The 12051-nt window shown below is 37.0% G+C and overlaps 1 protein-coding gene across 1 annotated transcript; it reads left to right on the forward strand.

Moving 5' to 3' along the window:
* The first annotated feature begins 1842 nt into the window (after positions 1 to 1842).
* LOC120336162 (calmodulin) lies at positions 1843 to 2882 on the forward strand. Its single transcript, XM_039403773.2, has one exon. The coding sequence runs from the start codon at positions 1892 to 1894 to the stop codon at positions 2339 to 2341; it is 450 nt and encodes a 149-aa protein (XP_039259707.1). The 5' UTR covers positions 1843 to 1891; the 3' UTR covers positions 2342 to 2882.
* The last annotated feature ends 9169 nt before the right edge of the window (positions 2883 to 12051 follow it).

A 12051-nucleotide genomic window follows, 5' to 3' on the forward strand; every position in this document is an offset into this window, starting at 1 on the left:
TTCAACGTTCCATTTGATGCGAATTTGTCGCTGACCTGCTGTGGATGTGTTTTTCAGGCTGGAGTTGTGGGAAGTCTGTCTGTAGAAATAGGGATAGCGCCACTTCATTTTGGGCTGCAGGTATTTTCATCATCGATGCTACAGATATTCTAGATAATCAGGTACCGTTTTTACAATAATGCTTGGAAATGACCAAAATGTCTTCCCTGTAATTGCATAATTATTAATTGTGTGCCGCAGGTTATTAGACTACAGGTACCGGTACCGGTACAGAGAAAGGCGAAGAACTTGGAAGTGAACAAAACCTAAAAATAATTTTAAAACGACACTTTCCCAATCGAGAAAGAAAACAAATAACAGAAATAAGATTTCATCCTCACAATGCTGCAATGTCAAAGTGCATTAATTCAAGCTGAAACTGAAAATAATTTTACAGTTATTGATCGATTTGACAGGGTCAATTTGAAACACTGATGCAGTACCGGTAAAGGTTATTGAGGTTACCCTACAGACCCATGTTTATTTAACATCCATAACCAATCATTTTGCTACAAGTACGGTACCGTATATGCTCGTTTTACCGCCCGATCTTGATTAAGGGCCCGTTTGAATTGCCGCCCGTGTGAACAGAACATAAAAATAAATAAGGGCCGGTGCTTGAATACCTGCCCGATGTAAAAGCTGATTTTTAGTGGTAGAGAACAATAGGAAATAAGGAGCGCTTTTGTCACAACGCTGTTGAATTTTAAGCGCTGGTAGATAACACTCACACCTTAGGCGTCCAATTACATAACAGAAAGCATTAATTAATTAATAAACTACGGGTAATATGAGGGAATTACTCCTAAGACGTGAATATTTTGCGTTTGAAGTGAATAAATTGACATGGAAAAAGGATTAATGTCGTCAAGTATTTGTCTTCAAAGATACCGTAATTTTTGTGTATAATTTTACTTTAAAAATAACAAGCGCCCGTGCTTGAATAAGGGCCGGTTTGAATAAGGGCCTGGTTAGTGAGTTTGGTTAAGAAAAATATAGGCCCGGGCTATATTCTGATATTGCTAATGATGGAAGCAAATTTGACAAGATACAAATAAGAAAATGATATGAGCTGAATTTGAATTTCAACTAGTTATGTCAGTAGTTCATTTACCATTTCATAAAGAAAGCTGAGTTTCCCTCTGCTTGTTGTGATTGCACTGTTTTAGCAAATAATACTAATAAGGCCTGTATGCGTAATGCAAAATTACATGAGGTTTTCAAAATTTATGACTCATTCAAACCAAACTGACCAAGCTATGTAATTGTTTTTCATCCCCTTTTATTATTGAGAACAAATGAACCTTTACATTATGGCAAAGCATGTCTGCTCCAGTGTTCTGCCTAAACCTGGGTGCATTATTAAAGATGGGGTAATTGGTATTAATACTAGCAGTGTGTAGGCCAATACTTTATCAAGGGTACCGGTATGTCATAACTTGTTGATAAAAAAGGTAGAACATTTATCCTTTTGACTGTCTCGTTAGGTTAGTATCTATGTTACCGCATCCTACCTTCGTACTTTTTTTGCCAATTTTATTTGGTGTAACTCTAACTCAACGTGAACAAAATCATACAAAAAAGGTTACGATTACTGGTGGGGCAATAGCAGGATAGTACTCATTCTAGAAATTTATTCATTAAAAAGGGCAAACTTTTGAGACTAAGAATGGAGGCGAAACCAAAAAATAGAGTTTGTGGTCAATCAACTAAAAAGTTTTTGATACTGATCTCTCAGTCTCATCTCTTTTATGAATTAACTTGACCTGAAATTGTATATTGTGACATCTGTCAATATGTTTTTCCCCTTTATTAACTTTGTAGCAATAGGAACCAATCTAGAAATATTAAAATGGCTGACCAACTGACAGAAGAACAAATTGCAGAGTTTAAAGAAGCATTTTCATTATTTGACAAAGATGGCGATGGCACTATCACAACAAAAGAATTAGGAACTGTCATGAGATCACTAGGACAAAATCCTACAGAAGCTGAATTGCAAGACATGATAAATGAGGTGGATGCAGATGGTAATGGGACTATCGATTTTCCAGAATTCCTCACAATGATGGCAAGAAAAATGAAAGACACTGATAGCGAGGAAGAAATTAGAGAGGCGTTCAGGGTTTTCGACAAAGATGGAAATGGCTTTATATCAGCTGCCGAACTTCGGCATGTGATGACCAACCTTGGAGAGAAGCTCACTGATGAAGAAGTTGATGAGATGATTCGGGAAGCTGACATTGATGGTGACGGTCAGGTCAATTATGAAGAATTTGTCACAATGATGACAAGCAAGTGATAAAGTATGACTCAACAAACATTGTAATTTGAATGAAATAATTATAATATGCTGTTAAATTGTTGTTTATTGATGTTGTAAGTTAATTGTTCATTGTAACAGCATACAATATCCTTGCTGACCAAACTAATCCCTCTATGAATGTTATTGTTACACATATTCATCAAGCACCCATTCTCAATTGCATTTGAATAGCAAATGCTTTACATATTAATCGCATAATTCATAATAACACATGGCGTTGTAGGTTTCAATATTTTGTAATTTAGTAGAATATAGTTAAAGTGAAAGTACTGTTACACTTTCGGGTGGTGCAGTTCTTGGATCACAATAAGAGATATATTGGAAAAATGATTGATCATATTATTGAAATACTAAATTGAAACCGCAATTTTATTGATTACTTCTGGGTATGTGTCCAATTAGGTTTGAGTTTTAAATTTACAAATAAGTTGTCCAACATGCTGTTACTGGTTCTGCCACTATAAATATGTACATTTACACATGATACATACATAAAAATACCTGTCTTCTCATGGAATTTATTGAGTTATTTGAACCTCGGTTATCATACTCCATAGCAGGTTATGTCATATTTTCTACCTTGAGATTGAGTTTATTGACATACTTTGGACGTTCACCTGCTCATTGCAGACATGTACTTTCTTAGGAATAATCTTATTTCGTTGTACAGTGTTTCAAACAGTACATGTTAGGTTAACTTAACAGAAGTTTGTCGCCCCAAAAGAAATCAAAGAGCTGCTTTATTTTGGGGGGTTGATAAAATAAATATTGAGCCCTGATAGAATCAAGCCCACGAATATATAAACTTTTTTTGCGCCCGAATACGGACCTCCCTGAAAATGACGTTGACTCGCCAAGTCAGTGGTTACAACCGTTTTATGCCAGTGCAGCCTGGTTATCAATAGTTTCAGAATTGGCGTTATGTCGTTAGTCTTACCGGCGACGATCAATCATACTTTCTAGCCCTTTACTTCACGACCACGCCGTTTTGTCAATTCTCGCAAACGTTCAGAACCGCCGCATACGCCATTTGGTCGGCTCTCCGGGAAGGTTTGGTTGAGAACTCAGTTACGCAGTAAAATTCTATCGGCTTCAGATGATGGTAAATAATAATATATAAAAACATTCGATATATGGAAAAAATATATACATACTGTACTGTATATCAGTGGACAATGGGGATAATGTGGTGAAAATGTATCACCAGCGTGACAAATGATTAGATGAAGCTCAGTAGTATTACTAATATATTTAGGCCAGTAATAAAAATGCTATATGGAAACAGAACTCAAGAAAAATTTCTAATTGAGCACTTTGGAAACATTAATTTTTTAAACAAAGAAGAAAAAAGAATAGTAACATGACGACGATCAATAGCTCATCCAAATGATTGAGTTGATGAAATTATCCTTTAAATCAGGACTCTGCAAACTGCGGCTGCGAGCTAATTTGTTGCGGCCCTCGAACGATACATAAAACAAAAATTGACCCTAAATTTATTATCGTCTCTGCACGGATTTATGTGTTAACAAGTGCTGCTGTAGGCGCTTTGTTTTGTAGCAAGTAGCGTCAGTTGTATGTCGTTCGAGTTAATTTTGATTTTCAAAAATGCCTGGGAAACGGATTTAAGTACGCGACGAGGGTCGAACATTCCAAAGTGCTTTTTCGTGTGCATTTCAAAACCAGTTTGCTCGATATGCCCAGTCAGCATTGCATCGCAGTTATTAGGGGATTCGATGTTGAACTCGACACGAAGCGTGTCATCAGAAAATTCGACCTCGAGACGCGGGATTGCGCCACTGCTCATTTGTGCGATAGTGCAAAACATGTAATGTGCACGTTCTGAAGCATATATTGCTGTGATTCGCTTTCTTTAAAATGCTTTACACTTAGAATAAATTTCGTACTCGCTTGTCAGATCGTCATTTGGACGACGTACCGCAGGCAGGTTACCATAAAACATCATCCTTCACATTGATAATAAGTAATTAAAAACAATGTATTGTTGGACAATTTTTTAAAAAACGCCACAAACACATCTCATTGTGGCAGGCTTTCAACGCATCAATAGTAGGTACGAATGTCGAATGCGCCATAATATGATGTTTAATGTAGCGATTGTTAAAAAGCGGAAATATTGCGGCCCGCGCGCTACCGAAAATGTGTAAATTTGGCCCGCAAGTACATAAAGTTTGCCGACCACTGCTTCAAATGGCTAGATCTATAGCAGTTTGAAAATGATCTGAGTAGGACAGTAGTGGACAACCAATTTTGGCACGCGATACCTTTTATCCTTCAGATAAAAAGTTTCAAGAATCTGAATTATCTGATGAAAGTAGGTGTTCGTATTCATTATCGTTTATTAGCAATCCGTTATTTATTTCTCATTTTGTCCTTTGATGACACATGGCTACAAATAAATATATTATGACTTAGCAAGTGAGTGAGCTCTCGAGAAATTTTGTCGAGAAGAGCGCAGCATTAATTATTACTTATCAATCTTAAGATCGGTAAGTATGTTAAAAGGTATTTGTTTGTTTGTCTGTTAGATGCACGCGATAGCTCACGAAAGCGAGGTTCAATCTGCTCCAAATTTTGCATGTGCATTCATCATAGCTCGGATCAGAAGCCTATTGATTTTGGATGGATTATGTCGTATAATTAGCGAGTTACTAATTAATTAGTGATGGGACACACGGAGTCACTATGGAGTAAGACCACTGTTTTGGGGATCCCCTAACTTCGATCGATAAGTCTTCGGTTTACAACCGAATTCTAGTTTGGTCACATTCCTACGCAATATAGTTCGCCCACAGTCTACTACACCCTCTGTGCCACCCTTGCTTCATTTCTACTTTATTTATGTAGTTGTAAATCTCGTGTCGGTTAAATTTACTTGCTAACGTACTGTTAAAAATTGATCTCCTAAGAAATATATACGATTTCGGAAGGGAATACAAGAGAAAAGTGCAAAAATCAAACTATTGCGTGATTGGGACGCCATTCCCGAAAATTGTTCGTGTCTTAAGAACTCTGCAACGGCATTACTCCCCATGTTTTCATCTACATACGCTTGTGAACCTTTGTTCTCAGTTATGAACTTTTGCTTTGAAAGTAGCAAAGCATTGTTTTTAATATCGGTCGGCACGCGGAAGGATTTTATCGTTAAATTTAGCCAATTTTGGCACGCGAGTCGAAAAAGGTTGCCCACCCCTGAAGTAAAACAGTCAATTCTTAAAATTTTTTTTATTCAAATAGATGCAGCATTATTTAGTCATGCGCATGCCAGTTTCAAACTAACTTAAGATGAGGAAAATCAGTGAATTACAAATTTTTGTTTTGACTGAATGTCGAAATATAATACAAGATAAAATACTCGTAGATAGGCTATTGAACTCAGTTACAATAGCAACCGTAAATCTTTCAATGGTAAACAGTTGCAATGCAAATGTGAAATTTGACAAGCTAGTGATTTCATTGTCATAAGACATGAATGTAAGGGAGGTATTATGTACAAAGACAAAAAAATAAACGATTCATAAAATGGAAGCAAAAATATTAAGCCTGTTTGTTGGCGTCATTAACGATTTCCCTCCCAAGTTACCGTTACGTTTCGAAGTGTGTGCTACTGACATATAGGGCAATTACTGGTGTAAATTTTAAAATATCACTGATACTGATTGAGATTTGTATTGTAAAAGTATTGGCAGTTAAAATAAAGTTTGAACCCCCACCCAGATAAGGATAGGGGCCTTGAGTCAATAAAAAAGCCGTGACCGACCAGTGGCTACGGGAAGCACCCCTACGACGGCGAGGAGTTCAGCAATTCTCTCGCACATAATTATCTCCCACGGGATTCTAACCTGTGAAACCACGCAGGGTAAATACCGGTGCCATGACAAGCGTATTCCTAACGCTTAGCGCGATGCGCAACACCGCCGAGCCTACAAACAGGCGTACAATCGACCAGAAAAATTTGAGACCTTCCCAAATAATTCAAAAAATTTCTTGCGAGTCTGCAGATCTCGTCGTCCGAATTGGTGGTTTAGAAGCACCTTAGTTCTTGTTGATAAGGACATGTCATTCCAAACTAACTCGCGATAAATGAACCATCAGTATGGTGGCCCATCGTTATCACGTGTAAAATTAAAAAAAAAATGAAAAAATAAAATGAAAAAGCGAAAATTAAAAAATAGTTGTGAAAAAACATAAAAATAATTGAAAAAAAAGAAATAAAAAAAAAATTTAAATTAAAAAAAAAATTGAAAAATAAAACAACAAAAAAATTAAAAAAAAAATTAAAATTAAAAAAAAAAAAATTGAAAAAAAAAAAAAAAATTTGAAAAAAAAATTGGATAAAAAGAAAATAAAAAGGTTGACAACGATGGTCCGCCTCGTGGCCCATCGTTGTCACGCGTTTTTATTTTTGGAAAATTTGATGCTGCTTGGGACCAACGTTGTCAGACTTAATCCTACACGCACAAATGTGTTTCCTGGGTTTCTAACTCACTACTGATTTTCATGAGCAATATCCAATAAATTCAACATGAAAATGTTCTACAAATTCTCCATGCTACAAGTTCAACCACAAGCAATATATTCATAATAAGGATAAGAGAATATAGAATTGGATACGAAAATTTGTTTTTACGTGTAGAAGGTAATTTAATTGGAAAATGCTGCTTAACTGCTCAGACACTCGTGCGATGCCGGTACGGTATCGTCTGACCGTACCGGTACCCATGCAATCACTCGTGAAAGAATGGGAGATGATGAGTGATTGTATGGCTACCGGTACGGTCAGACGCAAAGCGACTATAACCGACTACCGGTATTTGGTAAGACGGTACGGTACCGGCATCGCGAGTGTCCAGTCAACTGAGTAGTTAAGCAGCATTCTCCAATTAAATTACCTTATACACGTAAAAACAAATTTTCCGAATTTTCGTATTCAGTTCTATATTCTCTTATCATTATTATAAATATATTACTTCCTGTTGAACTTGTAGCATGAAGAATTTATAGAACATTTTCATATTGAATATTGCTCAAGAAAATCAGTAGTGAGTTTGAAACCCAGGGAACACATTTGTGCGCGTAGGATTATGCCTGACAACGTTGGTCCCAAGCAGAAGCAAATTTTCTGAAAATAAAAACGCGTGACAACGATGGGCCACGAGGCGGACCATCGTTGTCAACCTTTTTATTTTCTTTTTATTCAATTTTTTTTTTTGAATTTTTTTTTTTTTTTTTTTTCGTTTTTATTTATTTATTTTTTTTTAATTTCAATTTTATTTTTTATTTTTTTTTTAATCATTTTTATGTTTTTTTACAAAAAAAAAATTATTATCGGTTTTTTATTTTATTTTTTATTTTTATTTTCAATTTTACGCGTGACAACGATGGGCCACCATACATCAGTCAAGTAGGCGTACTCCTAGTTTGCGTCACGTAACCTCATCCAAAATATTTTCACTGCTACGCTAAAATCACGTCGATACGAGGAGATGGCTGACTTCAGTGAATTCTATTTAATTCAAGACCCATTACATGAGTCCGGTATGTTAGTCGTTGCATGAGTCATTATATAAAATAAGTTACTTGATAGTCCATCCTAGTTAAAATAGCCCAATACAGTCGCAACGGAAGGAAAATTTGATGAATTGACAAATAAATTGGAATTAATGGAATCCAGAAATGCAAAATAATTGAAAATTAAGATTAGAGCAATTGTAGGAGATAACATAAGAGATATATTAATTCTATGACAACTACAAGAATTCGAAATGTTTCTCTATTTTACTTCATTTGTACTCAAAGTAGCTCGCGGTTGCGGCGACTCATGACAAAATAAACTCATTACAGATCTAAAATACCACATCAATCCCTGGACATACGGATGTGTGATCAACTGCCCGATAATATTTAGTTTTGATATATATTGCGCTCATGCAAATTCGTTATTGTCGTTAGAAAGATCTGGTATAAAATCTCAAAAGTATATGTATTCAATTTAGTACAATGAAATTATTAGTAAATCAGAAATACATATTCATCGCCCCATAACACCCTGGGTACGGCTCCTGGGTCAGCTGTTGAGATTACACCACTCGTTAAAATAACCGACTCTTTCAACGAATATGTATTAGTTTTGTTGTTGAATAAAACATTCAATCCATGATCGATATAAATATTTGAAATAGTTGCTTTATCCACACTACAGGTACAGGTGTGCCCCGGGAACAAGGCATATACAAGATTTGCGATGTCTAAGAAAGCGTTTTTGAACTGTCGCGTTCCATCCCATAACAAAACCAGTTGGTGTTTTCCGATTTAGTTTAAGTATTGTATAATGCCTTTTTTTTCCATCACGAATTTTTTGGTTGATTCACTTCTTTATTCTATCTTTAGCATCTCGTCGCTGATATAATAAAAACTAACTCGTTTTCCCCACAGGTGTCATGGTTCCATGCGAGAACGCAAAAAGTAATTATCGTGTCTTCGCGGCACAAAATATTTGTTGAGAGAAATTCCCGATTTAGGGAGATAAACACCGAAATAAAGATTTTACGGCTCAAATAACACGTCACGCGGGCGAAAACACTCGGAGATTTAAACAAAATGCAATTGCAAACGTCATTAGGGACTTTATTTTTTTTCAGCGCTCAAGGGCCGGCCGCTCAAAGTCCACATGCATAATTACTATTAACAATTAAACGTTTTTTTTATGCTACAAATTCATTCGCATTTCTCCATTGTGTAAACTGTATTTTTGATCTGGTGGTTGTCCAAAGGTATTGGTAATTTGATGAACTAACCCGTTCGTATTTTCACCATGGAACTACAGAAGACGTAATTTTCAGCTACCATTTCTGACTGGAAAGTTTTATTCAAGTCTTCGCAAACTCCTGCTCCCCATCCCAAAACAACAATACCTCACGTAGTTTTTCGAATAGATTTTTATTTACTTTATGATATTTTTATCGAGCAAGTACAAGTTCGTATGTAATTAATTCGTGTCAATATATATGGTGCCCATAAAGTCTCTTTTACAAATATTACAAAGCTAAATTATGAGATATCGCAGGGTTATTTTATGTTAAAAAGAAAATTTCTTAATCTATATTTAATTGAATTATACGAGCCGAACACCCATAAAAAGATTACTTCACAAAAAAACGCGCAATGTGTATCCCGGTTACTAATGCCAAATCATATGTTCAGACCACGCGAAACTACAGACGTAAGTATGGAAGAGACCCACCATCACGTCTTTCGGGCACAGGAAGTTTATGTAGACAGCGACAGTGTTTGATACGAGGAGTAATGGGCAACCAAGAACATCTGCAAAAAACATCGAGCGTGTAAGGCAAGCCTTCCAACGTTCTCCTATAAATTTCATCAGTACCGCTGCAAAACTATTAGAACTACCACGTTTAACAGTGCACAAAGTCCTACAGAATAATTTAATATTGTATTCTTACAAAGTGCAAGTGTTACAGGCACTTCAGCCAAACGACACGCCAAGACGAAGAATTTGCAGTGAACATGCTACAACAAATTTCTGAGGATGAAGCATTCCTCAAGCGAGTCTGTTTCAGTGATGAAGCTACTTTTCTTGTTTCAGAAAAGTAAAACAAACACAATGTAGGAATTTGGGGATCGGTAGGTACCCACGCGAGTAGAGAACCTAAGCCAAATAGTCAAAAGTGAATGTTAAGTGTGGAATCATGTACAATCGAATAATTGGGCCATTTTTATTCCACGAGGCATCAATTACTACAAATGTTTACTTTAACCTATTGACCGAATTTAGACCAAAAATAGATCTTTGACCATTTGATCCAGTTTTATTATGTAATCTTTTTGGATTTCAAACTCCACGTTTATAAAATTTTGACTTGCTTTCACGGCGCTTAGGTCAGTGTCTATTTTGGATTTGTTAATATGCAGTCCAATTTTACAACCAATTCATCATTTTGTAGGAACCTAGCTTCCAGTTTTTCTGCCATCTGTTTTGTTTCGTTCAGAACAGATTCATTGATTTGAGTTGATATTTACCTGTCATGTTCACTGATTGAGTCTTCTAATACAGTGGTCGGCAACCTTTTTCAAGGGACGGACCGGTAAATCCTGACCAAAATTTTGGCGGACCACCTTTATAAAAACGAACTAAGCCTATGCAATAAATTATACGCATTAGGAAATTTATGTTGACATATACTGAAAACGACGGTGATGCTATTTAATGTGATGTCTGTATTTGTTTGATGGCCATTGATTGTTCCCATATTCGAGATATGGTCGACATTGACGCACGTAACGTGTTTTTTACATCCATCCTACTTCGATATTTCGTTTTTGCAGTTATCAATATTGAAAACCAGGCCTCACATTAATAGGATTTCGGGAAAATTAACAATGCCTGTATCATTTTGTTGTGGAGATCTTATTCGGACTGATGAGAGACATTCTTATATGGGCGTAAAGAAAACAATTGACCCAGCATTATTGCGACATACTGACATGGCAATTGTTTATGAAGTTGGACATGCTGCTCAATAGTGTTGTGCGGTGGTCGGCAAACTTCATGTTCTTGCGGGCCAAATAATTCCGGTAGCGCGCGGGGCGCAATATTTCCGCCTTCGAACAATCGCTACATTAATTAAACTTCAAATTATGGCGCATTCGCATTGCTGACCTTCTATTGCTGTGTTGAAATCCTGTCCCAATGAAATGTGTAGGCTATGTGGCGTGTATATATTATCCAACAATACATTGTTTTTAGTTACTTATTATCATTGTGAAAAATGATGTTTTTATGGCAACTTGTCGTCCAAATGATGATCTGACAAGCGAGTACGAAATTTAATCCAAGTGTAATGCATTTTAGATGAAGGTGCTCAAAGCCATATGTTCTTCCGAACGTGCACATTACACGTTTCGCAGTGTCGCAAGTCTCGAGGTCAAATTTTCGACGACTCGTTTGGTAACGAGTTTAACATTGAAACCCTTCACAACTGCGATGCTGACTGGGCATATCGAGCAAACTGGTTTTGAAATGCGCAAGAAAGAAAAATATTTTTCGGTTCAAGCACTTTGGAATGCTCGACCCTCGTCGCTCCGTTTTAAAAATTAACTCGAACGACATACAACTGACGCTACTGGTTACATAACAAGCGCCGTGCAGCAGCACTTGTCACCACATAAATCCGTGTAGAGACAATAATATATTTGGAATCAATTTTTGTTTGATTCGGGTCGTTCGAGGGCCGCAACAAATTAGCTAGCGGGCCGCCTTTGGCCCGCAGTTTGCCGACCCCTGGTTTTGTGTTTGTTTGGTTTGCTGTTGGGTGCTGTTTTTTAGTCGTGGGGTTTGTGGTTAGATTGTAGAGGTTTTATTACAGCCTTGTCCGTTGTTGTGTCACCCCTCTGCGTACCGGCAGTAACCTTTTCGCGGACCGGCGATGGTCCGCGGCTCGATGGTTGCCGACCACTGTATAGATTGAATATTGCGGGACGAAAAAGGGGTATTATACCGTGGAAAAGCTGGCATTTTTAACGAACCGAAGACCGTTTCAGGAGACGTTGCATGGAAATTTTCGACTCCATCTTGTGACCTCTCGCGCACCCAAAAGGGGGCGCGTCCCCCAGTTTAAGAACCACTGGTCTAGAGACTTCCTTGG

Source organism: Styela clava, chromosome 2, assembly GCF_964204865.1.
Source record: "Styela clava chromosome 2, kaStyClav1.hap1.2, whole genome shotgun sequence".
Taxonomy (NCBI): domain Eukaryota; kingdom Metazoa; phylum Chordata; class Ascidiacea; order Stolidobranchia; family Styelidae; genus Styela; species Styela clava.